The 27,654-nt window shown below is 46.0% G+C and overlaps 2 protein-coding genes and 1 pseudogene across 4 annotated transcripts; 2 read left to right on the forward strand and 1 right to left on the reverse strand.

Annotated features, from left to right (window-relative positions):
- The first annotated feature begins 1,110 nt into the window (after positions 1-1,110).
- On the forward strand, positions 1,111-16,480 carry LOC136651402 (amine oxidase [copper-containing] 3-like). 2 transcript variants are annotated; one of them, XM_066627749.1, is made up of 5 exons: positions 1,111-2,712; positions 10,337-10,622; positions 10,845-10,974; positions 15,743-16,054; positions 16,285-16,480. In XM_066627749.1, exons 1-4 carry the CDS (start codon positions 1,140-1,142, stop codon positions 16,025-16,027), a joined length of 2,274 nt encoding a protein of 757 aa, XP_066483846.1. In that variant the 5' UTR covers positions 1,111-1,139; the 3' UTR covers positions 16,028-16,054; positions 16,285-16,480. The 2 variants fall into 2 exon arrangements, with proteins under 2 accessions (XP_066483846.1, XP_066483845.1); XM_066627748.1 differs by having other exon boundaries at positions 15,743-16,480.
- Positions 16,481-18,430: 1,950 nt separating this feature from the next.
- On the forward strand, positions 18,431-27,552 carry LOC136651861 (amine oxidase [copper-containing] 3-like). 2 transcript variants are annotated; one of them, XM_066628584.1, is made up of 5 exons: positions 18,894-19,049; positions 19,910-20,072; positions 24,146-24,431; positions 25,534-25,663; positions 27,162-27,552. In XM_066628584.1, the coding sequence occupies exons 1-5, from the start codon at positions 18,996-18,998 to the stop codon at positions 27,444-27,446; spliced, it is 918 nt and encodes a 305-aa protein (XP_066484681.1). In that variant the 5' UTR covers positions 18,894-18,995; the 3' UTR covers positions 27,447-27,552. The 2 variants fall into 2 exon arrangements, with proteins under 2 accessions (XP_066484680.1, XP_066484681.1); XM_066628583.1 differs by having other exon boundaries at positions 18,431-20,072.
- On the reverse strand, positions 20,248-20,367 carry LOC136655055 (5S ribosomal RNA; annotated as a pseudogene).
- Positions 27,553-27,654: the final 102 nt, after the last annotated feature.

The following is a 27,654-nucleotide window of genomic DNA, read 5'->3' on the forward strand; positions in this document are numbered from 1 at the left end:
TAGAGGCCATGGCACTTGGGGTGGGTGCAGAACATCAATGTCCCTCTGGGTTCTCCTCTCCTGAGAACGTCACTTCCAGGTTCTTCTCTCCTAAGGAGGCGCTGGCAGCAGCAGCCTTGTGAGCCTTGCGGTCTGGCTGCCGTTCTCTGGGTCACCTTCTCGTGTTTTGGTGGCCTTGTGGTCTGGCTGTCGCCCCCTTTCCCCTCGTTTTGGAGCTCAATGAGAGCCTCTACTTGCTTGACTTAAATAGAACTGCTTAGTGGCGCTCCCCTTCACGTGGCACCCAGGGCACACACCCTACCTGCCATACCTGAGAGATACCACTGGTGGAAACAGGATCCCTGCTTTTCCCATTAGGGACACAGTAAGGTAAGAAGGTAAGGTAAAGTGTAGCTCAGCCCCAAGTCCTCCCATTGATCAGGGTCAGGTGAGCAGACGCAACCGGTAAACAGATGTGAGCAAAACTCAGTGAGGTTCTGGTGTCTTCGTCCCAACTCATTGTCTCATTACCAGGTGTAATTCGTGTCCCAGGTTAAGCTTTTCTGGAGGTGTGCAGGCTACAAAGATTGTGATTATGAAGCTGTACTGATTGCCTGACCAGCTCCGTATGATACAACCAAGATTCAGTCATTTGGATGAAGGGGTCCTGTTCACCTTCACCACACGCTTTCAGCCCACTCCATCTAAGGCAAAGGTTCATTTCCAGGACCCATTAATTTATTTGGGGGGAGGAGATAAGAGCATTTCCAGAAACTAGAAAAGGCAATATGGGAAGAAGTTCAAGGAGTTCTCCAGAATGGGTTGGAATTAAGTGCTCAACTTGACACCAGCCATCTGCCTGCTCTCCCCCCCCCCCCCAATTTACTGATCATAAAAGGTTCCATCTGGAAGCTGGATGGACTCAACTATCAGCATGGACTGTAGCTGCCATGGAGAGTCTCCAGATGTTTTTATTTGGGATGAACCAGCTGCTCTTGTTCCCCATGGACTCCAGGCCTCTTCTTTTTTGGCCTCTACCCAGCCTTGTCATATTTGTGGAGTAACGTGTCTTGTGTAACACTAATAGCTTCGTTAATTGCCACTGAGGAACTGCATTGAGAGAAAAGCTGTTGGAGCTTCAGGACCCATCTGTTGCAGTGATGAACCTGAAAACCCTCCTTGTTCTGCTGGTGCTTGCTCTAGCAACAATTTTTGTCTTGGTGTGTGTCCTGCTGATTCCGAGGGAGAAGTTTACCCATTGCAGTGCTGAATCACAGGCTTTCCTGAGTGGAAAACACAGCTACAAGAGTCTGATCTTTGCCGACTTGTCACAAGAAGAGATAGTCTTGGTGATGAAGTATCTCCAGACCCACCTGGGGGTGACCTTAGTAGATGCTTATCATGCCAGCCCTTCTGACAACTGCATTTATTACTTGGATGTGGCAGTTCCCCCCAAAGAAGAAGTGCTGAAATTCCTTGATCACGGAGGGCCACAGCCCCCTCGACAAGCACTGGCTGTGGTGTACTTTGGAAGCCAGTCGGATCCAAATATCACAGAGTATGTGGTGGGCCCCCTCCCTGCACTGACATATCACCGGGATGTGACAGTGCAGAAATATGGAAGAAAGCTATCCTACTTTGGGAGGCTTGTGATAGGCAATGAATATGAACAAATTGGGAAGTTCCTAATTGAGGAGAAATTTCTTGAAGCACCTACTTTCCTGAACCAGGTCTTTGGGCATAACGGGAGCAACTTTGCGGGTCTCACATCAGCCCCTCGAGGGTTCCAGTCTGGAGATCGTGCCACTTGGTTTTCCTTGTTCCAGAATGTCAAGGGCTTCTTCCTGCATCCAGTGGGACTGGAGGTGTTGGTAGACCACAGGTCTTTGGACATCTCTAACTGGAAGGTGCCTAAGGTATTCTACAATGGCCAGTATTACAATGGCTTGGCAGAGCTGGAAAAGGAGTTTGTACAGAAACGTGTGCGTGTGGCAAAAGTCAAGAAAGTCTCATCTGATGGAAAGTTTTCATCACTGAGTCCAAAGGGTCCCACCCTGGAATCGAATCCCCCTCTGTACTATGAGCCTTGTGGGCCACGCTACAGTGTGAGAAACAACCAGGTTGTCTCTTCCTCCTGGAGCTTTGCCTTCAGGATGGATGTGAATAGGGGGCCGCAGATCTATGATATCCGATTCAAGGACCAAAGGATTGTTTATGAACTGAGTGTGCAGGATGCAATGTCTGTCTATGGCTCCAATTGCCCTGGCGGGATGTCGACCCGATATCAGGACGCAAGTTTTGGCATTGGAAGGTACATGTATTCGCTGGTCCGGGGAGTTGACTGCCCCTACTCCGCCACCTACCTTGATGCCTCTTATTTAATTGAAAGCTTGACACCAGAGGTGCAGAAGAACTCCATCTGTGTATTTGAACAGAATGTGGAGGCCCCTTTTCGGCGCCATTACTCCAACCTTCAGTCCCTGTACTATGGGGGTCTGTCCAGCTCTGCACTGGTCTTTCGTTCTGTGGCCACTATGGGCAACTATGACTACATCTGGGATTTTCTTTTCCATCCCAATGGTGCCATTGAAAGTAAAGTTCGAGCCACCGGATACATAACCTCATCTTTCTTTTATGGCGATGGGCTGTATTATGGCAATAGGGTTGCAGATCACACCCTTGGGACCATTCATACCCACTTCATCAATTACAAAGTGGATGTGGATGTGGGAGGTAAGTACCTGGGGGTGTCATAGCTCATCAGTGGAGCTCTGCACCCCTTTCTGATACTGCTTCTCTTTGGGAGCTTTGTCTATGCCTCTGTTGTCCTGTAAGTCTCACCTACCCTATCCTGCTCTTCATGTATGAGTCCCTGGAAAAGGGAAATGTATTTAGATGGCTAACACAACAGGGAGACAGAGTAAAGGAAAAGGGTACTGAATCAAGTAGGGCATTAGAGCTCCCTGCCACCCTCGGAGACTTTGCTGCACTCCTATTGTTTTCCAGTCTTGCACTATTTGTACTAGTTCAAGTACTTATAGCCTAGTAGTATATAATATTTATACCCTCAAATATTTAGTATTTAAAATATTTGTGCTACAGATTTGTAAACTTATATTCTGCCCTTGCTTTTGTACCTATGTCATGAGGACTTGAAACCTGCTTTAAAAAATAAAGAAAAAAAGTTGAGATTATACTACAACTGAATTTACTGTTGACAGGTAACAGTATATATGCAGCCCTGTTTTATCCCTCTGCTCTGCCATCCCCTCCTGCATGTCACCCAGGCTACTGAAGGTTTAAGAGGCATAAAATACATTTGAGATGAGCTGTTTGCAGGTGGAGTGATCTCTGAACCAAGGGTGTGGGAAGCCCAAAAGTGGGATTGTTCCACCAGGTGGTCATCTGCTTATATGAATGGTATCCTCTTCCACCCTTTGAATAGGATTTCAGGCTGCAGGTGGAACCAACCACTGTTTGCCCTGGGGTGGTGACAGGGCTGGCCCATCCATGAGGCTGGCAGAAATTGTCACCTTTGGCAGCAGATTGATGGAGGGCACCCACTTATCTCTGTTAGAGAAAGTGTGGTGGAGAGGAGAGTGGTGGGCTAGAACAACTCCTCCATCCTGCTCTTCTGCTCTGTCCCTCTGTTGCTTTTCAAATTCAGGGGGAGGGAAGAACAAAGGCTGACACATTCCCAGGTAAGGGTGGGGGCAGTATTTGGCATTAGGCGCCAGGAGGTCTTGGACTCCTGGGAGATGAAGTATTGAGGGGCAAAGTGTCTCTTTGCCAGAAGGGGGCACTATTACAGCAATACCAACCCCAGTGTCTATGTACCCATCCAAATTGGTCCCCCCATGGCTGTTTTTTTTTTTTTTTGGAAAAAGAAATGAGTGTTGGGAGCTCCGCCTTCACACCAAAATGGGGCTTCAGGTAGTTCTAAAGGAAGTAGGTCAGAACAGAGTAGCCAACCCAATGGCTCCATAAAGTGGTCCTAACATAGACTTGTTCTTGCTAAGTGATCTGGTCAGAAGCCCTTGGGGAATTTCTCCTGCAGCAACAGTGGCTTGACAGCACATAGCAGCTGTCCCTGGCTTGAGACTTTGGGTGCATTTCAGACATGGTGTCTACTCTGGGATTGTAGCATTTTGTTCACTAACCCTTTAAGGAGGGTTCACATGATGACATCAACATCCATTGTATTGTTCCCATGCTTAACGTTTCATGTTTATTATCAGAGAAAATCCACCTTTTTGAGACCTGCAGTGTGGCGACTGCAGGTGTTGGGTGCTGAAAGGCATGTGTCCAGATTTGACAGACCACAACAGAAGCAGGAGGGGGTCAAGGGAGGAGGGCCAGCTTACTGTGTCCCCAAAATGTGCTACTGAGGTGTGGAAAGAATGTGCAACTCTGCAGGATCCTACGAGTGGAAAAACAAGAATGGGCTGGTACAAGGAGCCTCCAAAGAGGCCTTTTACATCAGTGGGGTAAGAAGGGTTTGTGTTGGCTTTCTAGGCTTGTGTCCCAGCAGAGCAGTGAATATTTTGCTCTGGAAATGCCATTGAGGGACGGTGTAGAAACAGAATTGTAAAATGGCCATTTCAAAAGGCTTGTGTCCTTGCTCCAGAATTCTTCATATGGAACGTGGCAGCCAGTTCTGTTTGTCTAATGCTAGTTACCGTGAGGTTGACCGAGGCATTTGCTTCAGATGGCAGGTTGGTACGAATGACAGATGGCAGGTTGGCAAGGCTGCCTGCAATCACCTGCCTGAAGGGAAAGGGACCAGAAAAGGAAGTGCACTCTAGTCTCCTCCACACTTTCCCCTTCTGCTCTCTTATTCTCAAATTCATAGAAGGCAAGCAAGGAGTGGCACCAATTGGCATGTCACTGTGTAAGAGGCCTATGGCCTGATCCAGTGGAGCTGTTCTTATGTTCTTAAGAGGTGGTGGCGTTTGGTGCACCACCTCAAGGGTTAGGAGTTCTTGGGTTGGTTCTTCTTTGACCTCACTGAGGCAAGTGCTGTGCTTCTATCTTAATGAATGAAAAACTTCTAGAATAAAAAATAGATTCCTCTGGGAGCCATTTTGATCTAGCTGCTGTCCTGAGGAGAATCAGCATGCAGTCTCAATCCTATACACACTTTCCTGAGAATAAATTCCACTGAACACAATGGGACTTACTTCTGAATAAACCTGTATAGCAGTGATTTTCAGCCTTTTTGTTTCATGGCATACTGACAAGGTACTAAAGCTGTCAGGACACACCATCGGTTTTTTGACAATTGACAAGGCACATGCAGTTGGTGGGGGGCTTACATTCTTCAATGGCCCTGCTAGTAAATGACCCTCCCCCAAACTCCTGTGACACACCTGCAGACCATTTGTGGCACACCAGTGTGCCACGGCAGAGTGGTTGAAAATGGCTGCTGTATAGCATTGTGCTGTAAACCATCTGCCTAAAACAGAGTATGTTTGTTATGCTGGAACTTGTGAAAATATGGTTTAAATCAGTGATTCTCAATATTTGTCCCCTGCTGTACCACTTTACATGGTCCACCTATTCAAAGTACCCCCGGAAGTAACTGGCAATGACATCATCACTAGTTATTTCTGGGTTGGGAGGCCAGATGAGCATGACAAACACCAGTAAGAGGCTCAGGGTGAATGGGAGGGCTTGTTTGAGCATGGAAAAGCATGCTTTGGAGCTTTGCCTGCCGTGCCGCACCTCCTATTGCTGTTTGTTGTGTCACATTACTGGTCTCACTGCTGGGCAGCAGATGTCCAGGGGTCCTGTGAGTACCACCAGATGCCACCTCAAGTATCACCAGTGGTACATTGGTTGAGAAACACTGGTTTAAAAAACTGATCTTGCTTTGACATTAGCAAGTGGTGAAAGTTTCCTCAGTAGAAAATTCCGATCATCTGAACTATTTATACAAAATTATGCTTTGACACTAGATTTAATTTATTCAGTCTCAAATAATACCAAGTATTCTTGATTTTGTCCTTCTGGTTTATCGTTAAGGAGTCTCCTTTTCATTTGAAGACCTTGGTGGAAAGGCAGTTCTTGTCATTGACTAGTAAGATTTTACCACCAATACTCTTAATTTGTCCACATGAGCTCTGTAATGCTAATGTCTAGAGGTATTTGAAAATGGTGTCATTTATTCTACTCGGAAGTAATCCCATTATATCCCAGTTGGCGCTGAGCCCAGCGCTGACCAGATGTTGCCTGGAGCTAGTTAAGAGCTATGGGGGAGGCCTTCCAGGGTGGGGGGTGGCAGGGTTTTGTCGTAGGAACAGGAGGAGGGTGAGACAGGTGGAACTCTGCTCCACCAGATCCTGAACTGAGTCTCTTGAGTCTGTGCTGACAAAATAGCTTGGGGCTATTTCCCCCAAGAGAAAATAAGTCCCCTTCCCCCTAGGAGATCGCAGGCAGCTGCCATGGGGCTGCAAGAAACAGCAGTAGCCACTTTGATGCTGCTGCACCAAGTGGTGGTACTGTCGCCTTTAGGAATGGGTTGTAAGGCTGTAATCCTACCTTCCTCATTGGAAACAAGCACCTCTACAAATGTCATATTAGCATTCTGTGTTTGGTGCACTGAAGGGACAGTGAATGCTGTGCCATAATGCAGGGGTTCTCAGACGTGATGTTACTGTGACTTCTGAAAAATTATATATACATTTTATGAGACCACCCCCCCCCCAATATTTCTGTTATTGATTTCATTCTAATTACTTAGGCTGGTAGGAGAGAAATAAAACATACCTTTGCCTGTTAAATGAGTTATATTTGTCAGAAATCCCCTTATTATAACATCTATCAAATTCACTGCTGTTTCAGTGTTTCTGTTTAAAGCACAATATATTTGTCACAAAACAGTTTTAAAATTAAGAATGTCATTACCACTCACTATTGCAAATCATCTATTAAAAAAATAGTATTAAATATCAAACTGACCATAGTTTTAATGAGATGGGTGGGCTTGTTTCTTAGGGCATAATTTTTTAAAACTAGGCTTCATTTTCAAAACGGTCACTTCTAATTTCACTCACCACATTGATTTTTGGATCTGGATTTGTTTTTTATGGCTGCAACTGCTTGAAAGCGCTGCATAAATAAGTTGTGAAAGCAATGCATTTCTGATAGCTTTGTCACTTAATTCTTTATACAAGTACTTGGCTTGCATACTGATCCAAAATTCAAGGGGAGACAATGTTAGGAACTGGATTTTCAGAGGTTGCAGAACACACAGGAGGGTGGGAGGGAGGTGGGTTTGGTCGAGCAGAGCTCCATGGGATTCTGTCTGTTTGTGTAGGGCTCCTACACGAACACTTTTATCTCACTGCCGACCTTTTGGTCGGTGGTAAATTGAGTAGCCCCATTGTGGGGCTATTTCCCTTACTTTCGTCCCCTTCTCCCGTGGTGCTGCCTGCTGTAGCCCATGGCACACAGGATCTGGCGGCAGCTGTTTTTGGTGCCACCGAAGCTGCATGCCATGGGAGCTCAGAATTGGGCTGCCCAATAGCTATTTTTGTTGTTGTCATTACTGCCTCTGAATAATTACTGTTAAGTAAACTTGATCCTTTCACCACCACCCCTGCGTCCTGCATCTCAGCACAGCTCCACTCCCACCTCATCAGGCAGCTGCTCTAAGAAGCCCCACCCACCTATTGACCTGTGTATAAGTCGACCCATGCTTTCAAGATCAATTTTAAGGCTTTGATTTTTGACTTATACGCGAGTACATACAGTATATTGAAAATGTCACCCTTAATCTCAACATCGAAAGAAGCCCTAATGCAATCATAAGCTGTCATATCCAGATCAGGAAAGTAGTTCTCAAGGAACTTCAGGAAAGTAAGGTGATGCAAGACACAATTTTCACATCTCCTGTAATTTGTGTGTCACTGCTTGCAATAAGATGTTTCAAACCAAGAAATAGGTCTACACTTCCAGTTCCCATTTTCCTCTCCCACAATTCAATTCCCCCCCCCCCCAAGAAAGGATTTTAGTTTGTCACTGAACTGAAGAATGTTGCTCTCCCAAGGTTTAAGAGAAGTGTTAAGACTGTTTGGCTTCTCTGAAATCACTTAAACATCCCAACTTCAGGATGAAAACAGTGTTGACAAATACATGAGGACTGCCAACAGTGGCGGACCTCCCATTCATTCTATGGGGCAAATGCCCCATGCACAAAGCCTCGCGCACCTTTAGGACCCCGTGGAAGCTTCTCTGAGGTTCCCTACAGGGTCGGAAACTATGCTTCTGGTTTTCCAGAAGCACAGTTTAAAACATCGGGGAACCTCAGAGAGGCTTTCCTGATGCGACCTGGAGTCACATGGGGCTCTGTGAGCTCCAGGTAAGTAGAGGGGGGTGGATTTGCATGCAGGGGGACAATGACATCCCACAGGGGGGGTGCCATCATGGACCTTTGCCCTGGGGCACAGGGCTGGGGGGTAGTCTGCCGCTGACTGCCAAGACTGACCTCCACTGGAACAGTTCATTCAACATAGACACATGTGTTAAAACATTTCCCTGAGACAACCAGGGATTTGCAGTAAAACCATAAAGAAGTGTGTTCTGTTCCTGTCTCATCACAGAGCCTTGCAAACATTCTTGTCTTTAAAGATCTGGTTTTGATAACCATTATTATAGCTGTTTGTAGAATTCCTCTAATTCTGGACTCAAGAGAATTCTGGGAAGCAAGAGCTTGCCTATGACTCATGCAGCATGTCCACTCGGAGATTTTTGATGAATAACAACTTGAAGTCTTCCTTGGCAGCCTGACAAGGAGTGTGCACCTACGCAGTTTGACCACTGCAAAAGTGTGACATTTCTCTTAACTTTCAGTAATGTTAAAATGCCTTCAGCTTTTTGTGACAATTTCTTTACAAAAGAGTAAATCCACTTTCATTTGACTCTCATAGGGGAATCTTACTCAAGTTATTTGTTTATTTGTTTGTATGTTTGTTTGTTTGTTTGTTTGTTTGTTTAAAGGAATTATGCCCTGCTTTTCCCTTGCCAAATGCCAAGGTGGCTTATAAAATGTTCACCGAACACATAAGTACACAAGAAGAGCACTACTGGATTAGGCCCAGTGCCCATTTAGTTCAGCTTCCTGTATCTCACTGTGGCCCACCAGATTCCTCAGGGAGCACCCAAGATATCCTATATTATGTTGCCACTCCCTTGCACAACACAATCAAATAAAAACTCCCAGGCCAGTGCTGGCAATGGGATGCTAGTGTTATTGGCCTAGTGTTATAGGCTCCCTCTGGTTGGTGCACCTCTTCTTCTTTCCTTCCCTTGGGGCATACAGATCTCAAGCCGACTCTGAGCAGGTTGGGGAGGGGTGGCACCAACAGTCCTCTCAACTCAGTGCTGGTCTCCATGGGAGCTGGAATTATAGGCTCCCTCTTTACTGGGCACCCCTTCCTGCTTTTAAGCTTTCATTCCTGCTAGGTTGTCCTGGATTCTTGCCAATTTCCTGAATATGTGGTAGACAGATGATGAGAAAGACAGTGTGGTGTATTAGGGTGCTGAATTAGATCTGGTAACACCGGGGTTCAAATCCCTGCTCAGTCATGAAGCTTACTTGATGACCTGGGACCAGTTACTATCTCTCAGTCGAACTTACCCCATATGGTGGCTGTCAGGATAAAAGGGGGGGGGAGGAGTCTTGTAAAACACACTGAGCTCCCTGAAGAAAGGGCAATTTTGTGAAAAAGAGAGCCAACAAATTAAGCTTTCTCTTCCCTGAAACACCAAGCCTGGAATTTCATTTGTGTTTTCCACACAGGTGAAGTTATTCCAGGCTTGGTGTTTCAGGGAAGAGAAAGCTTAATTAATTATTAATTATTAATAATAATAGCAGTATTTATATACCGCTTTTCAACAAAAAAGTTCACAAAGTGGTTTTCAGAGAAAAATCAAATAACTAATAGCTCTGTCCCATTGCATCTAAAAAAAATGCAAAAGAACAGCAGGAGGCAGCCACTAGAAAAGATACTGTTGGAGTGAGGCAGGCCATTTACTCTCCCCCTGCTAAAAAGAGGAGCACCCACTTGAAAAAGTGCCTCTTACCCAGTTAGCAGGGGTAGTATTAACTAGCTTAATACTACCTATTAAGAACGTGATACCTATTAAGCGCAATACCTATTAAGAGCGTGATTAAGTGAGATACCTATTAAGCGCGATACCGATCAAGCGCGATACCTATTAAGAGCGCGATTAAGCGCAATACCTATTAAGAGCGCGATACCATAGTCTTTCGAGACTGAAGGTTGCCAACTATTAACTAGCTTGAAAACACAGCTTAATATTGGTAATCTTGTTTTTTTGTTTTCTTTTCTAGGTGTGCAAAATTCTCTGGAAGCCAATGACATGATGTTTGAGACAGTGAAGGCTCCCTGGAACCCAGAGCATGAGATCAGCCGGATGAAACTGGTGAAAAAAGTCTTGGATACAGAGGACAAGGCCGCCTTCCGAATTCATGATGACATGCCCAGATATGTATATTTTGCAGCCCAAAGCAAAAACAAATGGGGTCATAATCGTGGCTATCGGATCCAGTCAATCAGCTTTTCTGGGGACCACCTACCAGAGACAGATCCAATGGAGCGAGCCATCAGCTGGGGCCGGTAAGTGATGAATTTCTAGACACTGAAACTAAGGTTGGCGATGTTGTGTGTTATAGGAGGGACCTTCATCATGTCTTTGGTCTGTATGCCCATTGCTCTCAGTATCTCTCCAGATGTTATCTTGGGTGTATCCATTCATTCAATCAGGCAAGTCACTGCAATCTTTAGGAATGCTTCATAATCTTGAATGATGGTTGTATCTTTATTTGCTCTGTTTTTAAGGTACAAGTTGGCTGTCACCAAGCGGAAAGAGGAGGAACCGTTCAGCACCAGCATCTATAACCAGAATGACCCATGGACACCTTCAGTTGCCTTTGCTGACTTTATAAATAATGAGTCCATTGTCAATGAGGTGAGTCGTGATCTCTGTGGAGTACTGGTGCTCCTTAGGATACTTGTGCTTCACCAGTAGGTGCTTCAATCTGTAGGGTACTGGTGCTTCACCCAAAACCCACAGAGAAATCAAGAAGATGTTGCTATTGGGCAGGGTGTGGACCCCAACCTGGAATTGAATGCCAGGCACTTCTATTTTTTTCTTGTCACATCTTGCAGCTCTTTGCTTACATTAGGTTAGCATTGGTAATGCAACAGCGAAAGAATTCATGGGCACCTTCTACAGCTTTAAAGAGTAAATATGCACGTTAGGACAGCATGTGATTTCCAAAACTGTGTTTGATGGCTAACATGATTGCAGGAATGGGGGTAGGAGCATACTTCCAGAATCAGTACATGCATCCCTGCAGTCAATTTTTTGTCCTACAAATACCCACCCCATGCCATTTTGGAACCTTTTCCCTTCTTCAGCTCAGGGTGACCAGATGTCATAACCGCAGAAGAGGACAATGCACCCCAAAATGTAGGACATCCAAGAAAAATGTAGGACATGATAAAATAAAAACTGAAAACACTTGTACAGACTTTTTATACACAGATTTGACTCAACACAAATGGCCCCTGCAAATGAGAAGGAATGTGCTAATCCCTGGAGAAGGGGAAATATGCACCCCTTTAAAATCATTTTTAAAAAACTGAACAGTCCTTTAACAGTAGCCCCCTTAATGAGAGAGAAAGAGAGAGGGCAGCTGGCTGACCATCCATCAATCCTTCTCTCTCCAGGCGACCCCTCCCTTCCCCCTGAGCACGTGAAAGAAAGGTGATTCTTCACTTTGCATTGGTGAAGGAAGGGACTGAGTGAAGCACTTGGAAGAGGACTTATTGATAGATTGTCTTCTTAATAACTCTTATCTTACATCACAAAAGTCAGCAAGGCTGTTTTTAAATCACCTGAGCAAAGAAACTTTGTTTTTTAAACTGATTTGCTACAGTGCATTTTTTGCCATCCATGTGAGTGCTTGGAATGGAACCCACATGAATAATGAGGCTCAACCTGTATATTGATTTCATGTGGTTAATTTAAACACTATATTACTTATTATTAAATTTTAACTCTATTACAGATAATTTATTACATATAATTTATTAATTACAAGAAGGCTCTGCACTGCCTGCTCACAGGGAAAAGAGAACATTTATGTTCTTTTCCAGGACACGAAGCTAAAAAAGAGGACATGTCCTGGAAAAAGAGGATGTCTGGTCACCCTGTCTCAATTGAATTCCAAAGCTGGAAACAAGCTTGATTGAGGAAAATACCTTTTTAATGTACTCCTAGGGGGCATTTGAAAGGGATTCCAAATGACTTCCAAACCTTCCCGATTCTGCCTGCTAATTCTCCTGTGCAACGACATCCATTGCTCCTACTTTTGCATTGCCTCAGCAAGAGTGGATGTAGAAACTGCCCTGAAACATTTTTCTTACCTTGTGTGCAATGCCTGTGAGCTGAGTTCACATTTTCCACATGCTGTTCTCATCCTCTGAAGTAAAGCCATCCTTCTCTTAGGAGAGACATGATTAATGAGGTTAATCGAATATTGCAGTTGGGACTTGAACCAGAGTCTTAGCTATATTAAGCCAAAGGTTTTAGCTAGCCTTCCACTTACTTTTCTGCTGCCTGCTTTGCTGCTTCTTAGGATCACACCTCACATTTTTCCTGCAAGGAGTTGATCTCTTTACAGGATTAATGCATTTTTACTTTGTTTCTAAAGCGCTGTGTGTGTGTCTTGTGCACTTTCTCACAGTACACAGGCCAAACATGCCTAGAGTATGAACATGTTCATCTTACAGGAAAAATCTCCAGACTATGATGGTGGGAAAAGCTTGGTCCACAAATAACCATAATGACAGTTTAACCGGTTATATCTGTCCATGTACGTTTTTGTTTCATGGTACTCAGGAAACATTTTCTCTGCCTCACAGCGGCCCAGTCTGAAATCCTTCCACAAAGTTTCCCAATATTTCCAGGGTTTATAACACAAACAACTTTCACGCTAAATAGTCAGCATGGCACAGCTCCATGGTTTGTTGTAAAGCAGATCAGTATTTTAAACCGACTTGAGAGATAAGAGTTCAGGTCTGGTTTCCAAAATGGCTTGTCAGAGTATTTATTTTGAAACACCCCAGCCTTAAAACGATTATCTTTCTGGGAGGTGGGATGGAGGTGGAGTTGGTGGTTCCCTAATACTGTACTGCATTCTGGAGAATTCACTTCCTTAAATGTTGTCAGTTTTAGTTAAACAGAGAGCAGAGAATTTACAGATGTCTATAGAGGTGTGGACTTTTTCTCCGCTGCAAGTGTGTAAGAAAGCTCTGTTCTATATCTTAATATTTAATAAAATTCTTACTGAATGCAAAAAGAGGTAGTGGTGCCCACCCCTCCCCCTTCCTGCCTTCTCCCTGGGATCTGTGATGTAAGCTGAGCCAATGGTCAGAATGCAGCAGCCTGAAATTCTTGGAAATTCTTGAAAATGTTCTGTCAAAGGACGTGGGTGTGGAATCAGAGGAACAGTTCCCCTCCTCATGTGTACATATTTTCAAAGCTACACTAATAGCAAAAAACCTGGCCCAGGCTATGAGCCAAATCCTTCCTCCCAAAAGGCACGATTTCTTCCTGTCAACAACTTTTCAGATGTGACACGGCATCTTCTTTTCCTAGAACATCTCCTTTCTTGTAATGTTTATGCATTTCTTTGAAATGCATTCTTTGAAATGTTCTTTGAAATGTTCTTTGAAAAGGTCAACAGGCATGTGGATGTGGGAGAACCCGTGGACATTATATATCTGGACTTTCAGAAGGCGTTTGACACGGTCCCTCACCAAAGGCTACTGAAAAAACTCCACAGTCAGGGAATTAGAGGACAGGTCCTCTCGTGGATTGAGAACTGGTTGGAGGCCAGGAAGCAGCGAGTGGGTGTCAATGGGCAATTTTCACAATGGAGAGAGGTGAAAAGTGGTGTGCCCCAAGGATCTGTCCTGGGACCGGTGCTTTTCAACCTCTTCATAAATGACCTGGAGACAGGGTTGAGCAGTGAAGTGGCTAAGTTTGCAGACGACACCAAACTTTTCCGAGTGGTAAAGACCAGAAGTGATTGTGAGGAGCTCCAGAAGGATCTCTCCAGACTGGCAGAATGGGCAGCAAAATGGCAGATGCACTTCAATGTCAGTAAGTGTAAAGTCATGCACACTGGGGCAAAAAATCAAAACTTTAGATATAGGCTGATGGGTTCTGAGCTGTCTGTGACAGATCAGGAGAGAGATCTTGGGGTGGTGGTGGACAGGTCGATGAAAGTGTCGACCCAATGTGCGGCGGCAGTGAAGAAGGCCAATTCTATGCTTGGGATCATTAGGAAGGGTATTGAGAACAAAACGGCTAATATTATAATGCCGTTGTACAAATCGATGGTAAGGCCACACCTGGAGTATTGTGTCCAGTTCTGGTCGCAGCATCTCAAAAAAGACATAGTGGAAATGGAAAAGGTGCAAAAGAGAGCGACTAAGATGATTACGGCGCTGGGGCACCTTCCTTATGAGGAAAGGCTACGGCGTTTGGGCCTCTTCAGCCTAGAAAAGAGACGCTTGAGGGGGGACATGATTGAGACATACAAAATTATGCAGGGGATGGACAGAGTGGATAGGGAGATGCTCTTTACACTCTCACATAATACCAGAACCAGGGGACATCCACTAAAATTGAGTGTTGGGCGGGTTAGGACAGACAAAAGAAAATATTTCTTTACTCAGCGCGTGGTCAGTCTGTGGAACTCCTTGCCACAGGATGTGGTGCTGGCGTCTAGCCTAGACGCCTTTAAAAGGGGATTGGACAAGTTTCTGGAAGAAAAATCCATTATGGGGTACAAGCCATGATGTGTATGCGCAACCTCCTGATTTTAGGAATGGGTTAAGTCAGAATGCCAGATGTAGGGGAGAGCACCAGGACGAGGTCTCTTGTTATCTGGTGTGCTCCCTGGGGCATTTGGTGGGCCGCTGTGAGATACAGGAAGCTGGACTAGATGGGCCTATGGCCTGATCCAGTGGGGCTGTTCTTATGTTCTTATGTTCTTATGTTCATTTGGTATACTCCAGGGCTACTTTCTTTTGACTTTGTTTGTCTTCTAGCAGTTCTATCCCAACTTTGGCCTCTCCAGTTGTAGTTCCCAACTCTTTCAACTTCATTTTGGCAATTGTTAAGAGTCTATAATGCTTTGTATTCACTCTTCTCAAGTGACAGGTAATTCAGGAATCCTGTACAGGACCAGTTTCTTTTGAAGGAAAGAGAACTAGAACCTTCTGATGCTTTTGTGCCTATTTACACATGTATGGGTTGAATATAGAAATGCAGCAGCTGGCAGACAGGTTAAGTGAGTTGCCAAGCAAAGCTCAGTTCGACTCTCTCCAAATTCAAACAATTTCTTAAAAACTAGCTTGATAACTTTTGACAGTCCAGGAGAATTGGTTTCTGCTTCCACTCGTTCCAGGTGAATTTCCCATGGATATATCAGATGGGTTAGATCTGAACGAAGAGTTGGCTTTGTAGTAACCAACTGCCCCTACATTCACTGAGATAATCTCCCATCGCTTTTCAGGGTATACTGAATACGGAGGGTGCACTTTCAACATTTGCTGCAGGCCACCGGCTCAGCTTCAAGGAATCTGCCCCTAAACTCTCCTTATCTCATACCAATGGCATAATAACCAATGGTATAATCCTATTCCTTTCCCTTCACCAGGACCTGGTTGCTTGGATCACCACTGGCTTCCTGCACATTCCACATGCTGAAGATATCCCCAACACTGTGACACTGGGAAATGCAGTTGGCTTCCTTCTGAGACCCTACAACTATTTTGATGACGATCCCTCCATCTATTCCCCTGATGGTGTTTTCTTCACCAGTGAGCAAGACCCAACGTCCTGTGCTGTCAACCACATGGCGTGCCTGCCCAAAAGAGCTGCATGTTTGCCTAACTTTCCACCTTTCACATTTGAGGGTTTCCAAAATCTGACAAGACTTTGAAACCTTCTGGACGTATGGTAACTGCAGGTGATTTGAATTGTGGGGTGAGCTCAGTATGAAATCTGTGTATAATGAGGGCAGGTAATACTGAGAGCTTTTTATTCAGTATCTTTTAAAACCAAATCTTAAACTTTGCTTGTCGGCATTGTACATATTTGTAGGAAAATTGTATTTTCTCTAGGCTCAGATGAACCTCGGCTGCAGTTTCCCACCAATCTGTTTCCCATAACTGCTCATATATGTCTCTTCTTTTCTAGAGATCTTAATGCGTATATCTGTGCCATGGACAAACTGGCTTAACCCTTTGGAACTCTGTGGACTGTAATTCTGCGAGGAGGGGTTGGGGATCTTGAACAAAGAATTCCTAGCACTGTCACCATACTACAATCCCCAGGATTCTTTGGGGGAAGCTATAAACTGATATAAACCCAAAATACATTTGAAGAGAAGATGTATGTGTTTGGTTTCTTGCATGCAATCTGACATTATACCTGAAGCAAAGGGTAATGATGGCAGGCATAGTGCTTCAAAATAGGTTACAGCACCTCACTTGTGGCGTGAGACTGACTTTCTTCCAGTATTGCATTGGCATGGCAGTTGAATAATCTGTCCAGTCATAAGCTGAGTCAGCATCCAGGCATGTCTCCTCCCCCATGTATCATATGGGTTGTCCAACTTGAAAAATGTTTGAAGGCACATGTTTTGAAGGCCTGCCCAGCTAGCCCCACATACACACACACACCCATGAACTTTGCTGTATCGCTGGCTGTTCGTATGCTGCCCCCATCCACTTGCCACCGCCCATCATATACCATGGCAGCAGAAAACAGGGGGCTCATGATCACTGAGCAATGTCCCCTCAAGCCTCTCATAGAATGAGGATGTGACAGACCTCACAGAGAGTCACACCCTGAGGCCAGCTGAGGTAAGGAACGCCTAGGGTGGGTAGAAGGGATCCCTGTCTGCTAACAAAGGGTGATCCAGTCTAAGATTTTAATGAACTGTAGGGAGGTCTTATCTGGGGCCTCTGAGAACTGTCCCATACCATCTGCCAGGCTCACCGCCTCTCCCGCTGCCTCTCCTAGTGGACAGGAACCGCTCAATCCTATGGCCAGCCCAATTGACCCTGGCGGCTTACCCAAAAAAAGCCTGCTGGAGTGAACCTCAGCCAGTGCAACTGGAGGCAGTGACCACTTCTGGGTTCATCACAAGGTGGTTAGGCTGATGGTGGACCTGCTTGGCCTTACTGTTGGACCCAGGAGCTGGAGCACGGAAGACCTTTCTCTCAGGCTGGCGGGATGACTGACCAGGTCTAGTACCAATCCCTGGGGTTAGGCTATCTGCTTTTGCATGGTCAACAGAGCTGCGGGATGCAGTTTCAGGCCCCAGTTTTCAACATAGGCAACAGATCTTGTGGATCCCAAGCTGAAAAGTATCCTCTCCAGACTTGTACTTCAGTGTAGTCACCTCTGGCCCTGATACAATCCAGGAACAGGCAGCCTGTAAGGGATGTAAATTCCTGACAAGTAACACTTCCTGGCAACAGCATTATATGCTGTGTGGCCAGACAATAGCACTTTAGGGCATTGGATCTGTGGGATATCTCTCATGTGTCCCGGATTGCGAGGGATACATCTGTTTTAATTTTGAACCTAATATCAGAAACAGCTGTTTGTTGTCCTCCCAGCATCGCTTCTGCCTCTTCTAGATTGACTGGTAACCACTGTTACACTTCCTGTGTAAGTAACAGCAAAATGCCTTCAGATATTTCTTACTCCTGTCTGTTTTCTGGGGAGCAACTCAAGGTGGTTAGGAAACTGACTTTGTTCCAAAACATTCCTCCTCCACTGCCTCTGACATAGACACCTACATTGTCAAGCCCAAGGCAAATTAAACATGCCACCCTCATCATGGGAGAGCTACCTCAGAAGTGAACTCCCACAAATTCTTAAGGGTTGAGTGACAGTAAATCTCCATTTCTGAGGGTGAACAAGGGGGAGATAATATCAGCATCAAGAAGGGACATTTTTTCCTGTTTCTAGTGAGCAGGCACCACTGTTTTCTCCATCTTCAGCTAGTGAGAGATCAGGTTACAGCATCTGGCCGGAAACCCCTTCCAACAGCATCCTCACCAAGGGTCTCTGCTCTGTCTGCATGTTGCATTTTTTCTCTGGGATTGAATGCAGTCTTTTCCCCAAAGAAACTTTTGGTCTGTCACTCTGCAAAAAGGAGCTTGCAGCTTGGCAAAAGCAGACATAGCAGGGTAGGCACAGAGAGAGGGAAAGAGAGAGAGGCTGCCTTTTATGGTCCCTTGTTTGAACCCTCAAGCATTCCTAGCTGAGGTCCCTCCCCAAAATCTGAAAGCTCCCTCCCACCTTGGCCATTTGAGGCAAGGAAATAACAACTGGGCTGTTGGGATGTGCTGTTGCTGCCTTCGCCACTCCTGACATGAACATGAAAACGGTGGTCATTCTCCTAGTGTTGGCTTTAGCCACAGTTTTTGCATTGATTTGCGTCTTGCTGACAAAAAAGGAAAAAGTCACTAGCTGTGTCTCCTCGGAACCGTCACACCCCCCTGAAAGCCTGAACGGTGATCAGAGGAAGATCTTTGCTGACCTGACAGCAGAAGAGATTATCCAAGTGGTGAAATATCTTAAGAGCAACCTTGGTGTGCACCTGGAAGATGCATTCCATGCAAAGCCATCAGATAACTGCATTTACTCTCTGGATGTGCACCTTCCCACTAAAGCAGAGGCACTGAAGTTCCTTGATCATAGAAGGAGTCAGCCCCCTCGGCAGGCATTGGCTGTGGTATACTTTGGAAACGAGTTGGAACCAAATGTCACAGAATACGTAGTAGGTCCTCTCCCAAACCCAACAAGCCATCAGGACTATACACTGAAGAGGTTTCGCAGAAAGGTGCCATATCACAGCAGACCGGTAACTGACAGGGAATACATGGACATTGATGCATTCATTTTCCGGGCGTTTGCCAGTGCCCCCACCTTTCTCAAAGACTGTTGTGAGTATGTTGCAAACGGGACTAACTTGGCTACCCTAACTACAGCCCCCCGTGGGTTTGAGTCTGGTGACAGAGCCACCTGGTTTGTCCTGTACCAGAACGTGGTTGGCAGTGGGTATTATGTCCACCCCATTGGCTTGGAGGTGCTGGTGAATCACAGCAGTCTGCATCTCTCCGAATGGAGGGTGGAGAAAGTGTTCTACAATGGCCAGTATTATCAGGACATGGCACAGCTGGAAAGGGAGTTCAGAGACGGGCGTGTGAAAGAGGTCAGAGTAAAGAGCATCCGGCTGGAGGAGGATGATCAGGATGTTGTTTCCATGAAGCCTTCTGGACCTCCTGCTCCTGCAGGTCCTCTGCAGTTCGAGCCCAAGGGGATGCGCTACAGTGTCAAGGGCAATGAAGTTGTCTACCAGATGTGGTCGTTTGCTTTTGGGATGAATGTGTACTCAGGGCCACGTCTCTTTGACATCCGATTTGGCAAGGAGAGGATTGCCTATGAGTTGAGTCTGCAGGAAGCCCTTGCCACTTATGGCTCCAATTGCCCTGGAGGGATGGTGACCAGGTACATGGATGGCAGCTTGGGCATTGGGAAGTTTGCCTACGAACTGGTTCGGGGTGTGGATTGCCCCTACACAGCCACCTATGTGGACCGACACTACTTGATAGATTCTGACACCCCCAGACTGAGCAAGAACTCTTTCTGCATCTTTGAATATGACATGGGTGTGCCTCTGCGTCGCCATTTTTCTATCATCGGCTCTTCCTACTATGGGGGGTTAGCCAAATATGCTCTGGTTCTAAGAGCTGTTTCCACCCTCATCAACTATGACTATGTTTGGGATTTTGTGTTCTATCAGAATGGTGCTATGGAAGTCAAGGTCCACGCCACTGGATACATCAGTTCCTCATTCCTCATGGATAAGGCAGAGGGGTCTGCCTTTGGACACAGGGTTGGAGAACACACACTCGGAACTATGCACAACCATCTCATCAACTACAAAGTCGACTTGGATGTTGGAGGTAGGTTCTTGCGCTACCAAAATGCTTCACTCTATGGAAATCCTAGTCCCCATTAATGGAGGTACTATGGCATCCAGCTTCCCTCTCCAGGTCTAAAACTCTGCCCCAGGGAACCACATTCTCGATTTCAATAATGGTTGTTTGGCAACCTTCAGTCTCGAAAGACTATGGTATAAGCCTACAGCACCCAGTATTCCCAGGTGGTCTCCCATCCAAGTACTAACCAGGCCTGACCCTGCTTAGCTTCCAAGATCAAACGAGATCAGGCACATGCAGGGTAACAGTTGCTATCAGATTTCAATAAATGTTGGGATTTGTATGAACGTTATTTATTTTTATATTCAGACTTTTTGTAGGATTTGACATATAAGTAAGCCCAGGCCTAGTAGATGATAAGGTGTGTGTGGGAGGTGGGTGTGTGAACCTAAGAATAGGGTAATGTTCCCCTGGTCAGGCTTGTAACTGGGCTTGCAATCCAAAACTTAGAAAATAGTTTGGCTTATTGTGAGCTTCAAATTATAAGCCAAATGGGACTTAAGAACATAAGAACATAAGAACAGCCCCACTGGATCAGGCCATAGGCCCATCTAGTCCAGCTTCCTGTATCTCACAGCGGCCCACCAAATGCCCCAGGGAGCACACCAGATAACAAGAGACCTCATCCTGGTGCTCTCCCCTACATCTGGCATTCTGACTTAACCCATTCCTAAAATCAGGAGGTTGCGCATACACATCATGGCTTGTACCCCATAATGGATTTTTCCTCCAGAAACTCATCCAATCCCCTTTTAAAGGCGTCTAGGCTAGACGCCAGCACCACATCCTGTGGCAAGGAATTCCACAGACCGACCACGCGCTGAGTAAAGAAATATTTTCTTTTGTCTGTCCTAACCCGCCCAACACTCAATTTTAGTGGATGTCCCCTGGTTCTGGTATTATGTGAGAGTGTAAAGAGCATCTCCCTATCCACTCTGTCCATCCCCTGCATAATTTTGTATGTCTCAATCATGTCCCCCCTCAAGCGTCTCTTTTCTAGGCTGAAGAGGCCCAAACGCCGTAGCCTTTCCTCATAAGGAAGGTGCCCCAGCCCCGTAATCATCTTAGTCGCTCTCTTTTGCACCTTTTCCATTTCCACTATGTCTTTTTTGAGATGCGGCGACCAGAACTGGACACAATACTCCAGGTGTGGCCTTACCATCGATTTGTACAACGGCATTATATTTGCCGTTTTGTTCTCAATACCCTTCCTAATGATCCCAAGCATAGAATTGGCCTTCTTCACTGCCGCCGCACATTGGGTCGACACTTTCATCGACCTGTCCACCACCACCCCAAGATCTCTCTCCTGATCTGTCACAGACAGCTCAGAACCCATCAGCCTATATCTAAAGTTTTGATTTTTTGCCCCAATGTGCATGACTTTACACTTACTGACATTGAAGCGCATCTGCCATTTTGCTGCCCATTCTGCCAGTTGAACCTCTAATGATGTAATCAAGAGCAAAATGGGGTATGAACCAAACAGGATCTGGAGGGGGGTAGGGAATCATTCATTATTTATTTCATTTGGCTTAAAATTTGAGCCAGAGACAAATTGATGATTGTATTTGGAGTGAGCATCATGAGTTGCTGAGATCTGTATTTTGGAACTGTCAGGAGACCTGAGACGGGGGGGGGGGGGGAGAATCCTGGGGTTTTGCCTGCCACTGGGGTTCCTGCTGATAAAGGCTCAGCAGTCTATGTAGGGCATCCCTGGCCACACCCAACTGGCATGTCTTCCTTTTCTTCCCCTGGGCCTCAGAGCAAAGGGAGGGTTGACAGAATCACCCTATACCTCCTCAGCCTTAGGGCCTTCTCCAGCCTCCCAGCCCCTTTCGGTCAGCCTTCTGATCCCTAGCCCAATCCATATTCTCCTGGCATTGGCTGGTCCCTCCTCCCCTTCCTGGTTCCACCCTCCTTGCCTGGCCACTTTCTGGGTCCTATTCCTCCTCTTCCAGCGAACAGGCAGGCTTCTGCAGGTACCTGCAGTGTGGGCGGGTGCACTCTGCTCAACTCGCTGATAGCCCCTGTCCTGCCTAGCTGAGGCCTTCCCAGCCCCTCCTAGCATGTATCTGGTCCTGGGCTTGCTGAGCAAGCTGCTCCCTGGCCCCAGACATGAACCAAGCATTGTGAACCACAATATCACCAGGCGAGACAGCAAATAAGAAGGCTACATACTCTAGAGAGGGCTGGGAAGAAATACTGGCACAATTTCCCTCCCAGACCTGATCCCTGAAAGCCCTGCTTAAGTCCCACTTTGGGCTGTACTGTTTGAAATAAGAAGAGACATATATTGTATTAGCAGAAATTGCCTGAAAGAATCCAATATTCATACAATACACTCCACCATCTCAAGGCAAATAGGAAAAGAGATTTATGTGTGTTGTTAGAAACCCCATGATGTTTACCTATTTGCCTGCTTTCAGCACTGCTCCCACAGGTCATCCCACACAGCGCAGGCTCCAGTGTGCCACAAGCAGGCATTCAGGGCCAAGAAAGTGCATTGCAGAAAGCTGCCTCCTTCAGATGACTCAAGCAAGTGAATCTAACCAGCATTGCAGGGGATGCCCCAGGACTGTGAGATATAAAAATAAGGGGGAATTATTTTCCATTGAAAAGGAAAAAAAAAACACACACACACATCTGGCACTGCTAGCAAAGAGCCAGAGAGACCCAAGATGTTGGGCAAGGGAAAACAACAGCTTGTAAATTCTGGGGACTCGTAATGCTCCTTTCTCACAACAGAGGCTCTGCTGAGAAGCAGACAGTTATGCCACAGGGATCTTTAAATAACTGTGTTTTCTGGATTCACTTCCACAGCACAAAAAAAAACTCTTCAGAGGCAGACATGCTTCCTACCACTCTGGCTCAGTCCCCAGTATGTACAGTAATCTTAATCTGTTACTTGTTTGTGGAAATTAGGAGATGCCACTGATTTGGAGCATTCCTTTGCTCAAATACCCAGAAGCCCTTCTGGATTAACAATCCATGTGACCCCTTGACAAATAGCAGAAAGATGGACCAAGGTAGTAAAAAAAAAAAAAGGTACCACCACTATATAGTCACCACTATATCGCTACTATAGTACATTTCAGTATGGCATCATAATGCTTGGCTCACTTTATTCTGTGAGGTTGGTGTGCCCCATTGGAGAGTCCTTAGATGAAATAGGAAACCTGCACTTAAGCTTCACCTCTGCCTTCAACTCATTGTACCATCCTATGTAAGTCACACACACTCTGGTTCCTCAGTTTCTCTCCAGTACAATGAAATACTCTCTGGAATTGCTATGAAACAAAGCACAGTGAGAATGGTAAAGCTTGAGTGGGGAGGACTGTGGTGATTCAGTCACCCTCATGGTGCCTCCGTCTAAGGCAAGGATATGAGGCTGCCCACAGAAGAACAAGCAAACCGAAATAGTGATCCTGAGTCTGACAAATGTTAAGCACTGCAGTTTTGGCAAGAGGGAGTTCTGCAGCTTGTGGGCAGCCACTGCAAAGGCCTCTCTAGGTGCTCTCTTTCTTGGCACATTTCGATGTTGGCAATGAAACATAAGGAGGAAGGTGGTCCCTAAGATGAGATATTGCAAGAAGCCTGTGAGTGGGCCACCATTATTCCCATTTTCCAGAGGAGAACCCTCTTCAGAAGTTCTGGTAACCATGGATATGATTCATAGTCACAGCAAAACAGGAGCATGCCAGCACACACCAATCCCACACCAGCATGTTCTGCTCTACCTAGCGAGAGTGGGAGCATGGCTATGGAGCATGCTGGCCTAGTGGCAGGGCATGCTCTGTCTGGCTGTAAACACAGACAATGTCCACAGTTGCTATAATATCTGAAGAGGGCTTGAGAGATGCTGACCTGTGAAAAATCACATGGCACGTCAGTGGCAGAGATGTGGAACTTCAACCTACATCTCTCAGGTACAAGGTAAGTGTTTTGGTGTTTCTCCTAGGAGATGTAAGAATTTATTTGCTTAGGTGAGGGGCTGTACCAGGAGAGCACATTCTTTCAGTCTTTGCTTTTGTTAGGAACCAAGAACTCCTTGGAAGCTCTTGATATGACATATGAGTCTGTGCAGGCCCCTTGGAGCCCAGAGCACCAAATCCAGCGGCCAGTGCTCACAAGGCAACTCCTGGACAAGGAGGAAAAAGCTGCCTTTCTACTTGATGACAAAGTTCCTCGGTACCTGCACTTTACCACCAGCCGTGAGAACCACTGGGGTCACAAACGTAGCTATCGCATCCAGATTGTCAGCTTTGCAGGCGAGCACCTACCCGAAGCTAGCACCATGGAGAGGTCTGTCAGTTGGGGCAGGTAAGTGGCTTCTGTGATCCTGTGCTCAGAAATGTCTGATTTCAGGGATGGCTGCTGGGGAGAGGGAGATGGGGACTACCTTGCTACAGGACAGGGTGTCCAAATGTGCTTAATTTAAGAGCTACGTATGATGAACTTCAGATGTTTGAGAGCTACAATACAGTATTTAAGAAGCATTTAAATTCTTAAATATATTTACTCATCTTGAACATTAAACTTGTGTTTTAATCCATACTGTACAAGCAAAACTAAAACGTGTTTTAGTCCAGTGGACTCTCAATTTATACCCAGTAAATAATTATAAAGCTTGAAAATGTCTTGTTTACTTTTTATATTAATTATTATGCAAAAGGAAACTTGATCTGCGTATTTCAGAAAGCTGCACATTATATGTCAAAGAGCTGCACGTGGTTCATGAGCCACAGTTTGACCCACCCCTGCTATAAAATAAGGGTGCAATCCTAAGTGCGCCTTGGGCCTGCCCAAGTCCCTAGAGCTGGCCCTTAAAGCATGTTTGCGCCTCCTCTAGAGTTGACTGGGCCGGTGCAGGGACGTGCACTGGCCCGCGGATCCACGCTGACTCTAATGGGGAGGGTTGTGTTGGCCAAGCTTGATCAACATAAGGGTCTGGGGTGGGTGGGGAGGAGGCAGGAGGGAAGCGTTTCAGGATCGGGGAGGGCGGTCCCAGGGGAGGGCGGGGAGTGGGAGGCAGGGCTGGGACCTGGCAGATATGCCAGTTTCTAGCCCCCATTCCTGAGCAGTGCAGAGTGGCTGCAAGCCTCTCCGCTCTTCTCAGACTTATGCCATCTCCTGAGGTGGCAAAAGTCCGAGGAGTTCCATTGGAGCTGCGGCGGCTTACCTGGGGGTAAGGGGAAGAGTTTCTTTGGGCCCCTATCTTGCACTGGATACAGTGCAGGCTTCCTGGTCTGCCTGTTCCAGCGCAAGATAGGATTGCACTACATGTCACTGGAGAGTCAGAGCATAAAGCAGCAGGAATGCAGGACATACCTGTATAATTTAAGAATAGTATGTTGATCCTGCTATGTTTCTCCCCCACATGTTCATGCTCTTTTCCATCTCCTTCATTGCCTGTATTCTCCAGGTACAAGCTGGCTGTCACCAAGCGGAAAGAGGAAGAACCGACCAGCACCTGTATCTATAATCAGAATGATCCTTGGGATCCCTTGGTGGTCTTTGCCGACTTTATAAACAACGAGACTATCACCAGTGAGGTGAGCGCTGAGATACTCTCAATCAGGACTGCTCTTAGCCCATGCAATGCCTTTGTTCACTGTAGAAAAGGGCAGTTCTTTCTCCCTGCCAGAAGTGACGTTCCACCTGCATCCTCCACCTTCCCTCCATTCAGATGTCAGAATGGTGCCCCCTTAGACGTGATGCACAATCTGCACAACCATATGGGGTGACCCAGCTCCCAACTGCTGTACATGTTGGAGAGGCAGAGGGAGCAAGAAGGAATCCATAGTAGTTGCAACATTGCCCAACATGTCAGGTGAACTAGCCAAGGAAGGGCTGCCTAGGAGGCGAAAGCTGGGAAATGGTTGAGCCAACTGGAAAGCAAGAACCAAACACTCCAAATCCATTGAATAGTGGTTGGCAGCTACAAAGGAGGGACAATGGTCAGTTGGAGATGGCAAAGGGTTTCCTGTGTTGTCTCCAGAGAGAAAGTGTCTGAAAGGAAGGATAGAGGGGGCTGCCCAGGAAGCAGAGGCCAGGAATAGTGATAACAATCAAAATAACCTGAGTCCAGGGCATCCCCTCTCCCAGATGTAACTTAAACCTACTGAAAATGCTCTGCTTGGGTTGTTGTTGCTGTTAGGGGTTAGTTATTTCATTTTTAAGGAGCAGAGTCTTTTGGTGATGGCTTTGTGCATGCCAAACTCTTTGCCTTAGTGGCTTCCCAGAATCAGGCCCTCCATGGTTTTAGGAAGCTAACACCCTGTTTCAGAAAGTGCTTGGAATCTGACTGGTTTCCTTTTGTACTGGTTGGTTTTATTGCTGCCCTTAATGTGAATTGAATGGTTGTTTTAGATAGTTTAATTGTTGATGCTTTTTTTGTATGCTGCCCATGAGACTTGAGGGGTACGAGGATAGGTTAAAAATATTAGAAGACAAAGAAACAGGAGAGGTGAAATAGTACTGCATTTGCATTATCTGCTGTAGTACTGAGCCTCCAAAGTTGTAGCCAAGTTAATCTGTGGACATTAGTGGAGTCAACTGTGATCCACATGCTGAAAAAAAATGCTAGCCTTTAAGGTGCCACAAGACTGTTGTTTTTGAGGTATTGATCTATTTTGTAGTGTAGGAAGCAGGGACAGCACACTTTTCTGAGGCATGGAGACACCATTCCGTTTCATTCCAGGAACCTGCGCAAATTCACTGGGCTCCAATGCTCTCTTGCTGTCATATGCCCAGAGTTAATTGTGCACCAGTGCAAAGTCTGGTGTATTCATGAGCCACAATATGGTTGCAGACCATCAGGATTGGTTGAGTGTCATTTACATGCAGTTAGTTCTCAGCTGACCCACCAAGTGCAATGGACACATCTGGAGTTAAGCATACTGTGAACTTGAGTGTGCTGGGGCCATCTTCCACACCTTTATTATCAAGGCAAGTTGCACTCATGACAAGATAGGATGCCTTTTTCACTTTGTGACTGACATGTCTGTTTTCTCTTTGTTTTCTGTTGCTTCATCTTCTGCCCCACCTCAGGATCTTGTGGCCTGGATCTCAGTTGGCTTCTTACATGTGCCACATGCAGAGGACATCCCCAACACTGTGACAGTCGGCAATGGCGTGGGCTTTTTTCTTCGGCCCTACAACTACTTTGACTCTGACCCCTCAGTCAACTCCCCAGATGCCGTCTACTTCACAGCTGACCAAGATGCAAACAAATGCAATATCAACCGTGCTGCCTGCTTCCAAGAGGCTGCCTCATGTTCCCCTAACCTCTCTCCCTTCACTTATAGTGGTTTCCATAATTTGACAGGTCCCTAACTAGAAGGAGAGGCTGCATGTCAACCCTTTTCAGTTTGCCCAAATATGACTCACCAGTTTTAGCTGAATGATGATATTGCTGAGATCAAGCTGTGCTTGACCGGAATTCCCCCAGTGCTGCGTGTTATCCATTCTTTGTCTGCTCCCTTACCTATTTCTGCTCTCTCAGTCATGTCCAGTATCAGCTTTCTGGGCACTCTCAGGCACA

The sequence above is a fragment of the Tiliqua scincoides genome, chromosome 5, assembly GCF_035046505.1.
Source record: "Tiliqua scincoides isolate rTilSci1 chromosome 5, rTilSci1.hap2, whole genome shotgun sequence".
Lineage (NCBI taxonomy): Eukaryota > Metazoa > Chordata > Lepidosauria > Squamata > Scincidae > Tiliqua > Tiliqua scincoides.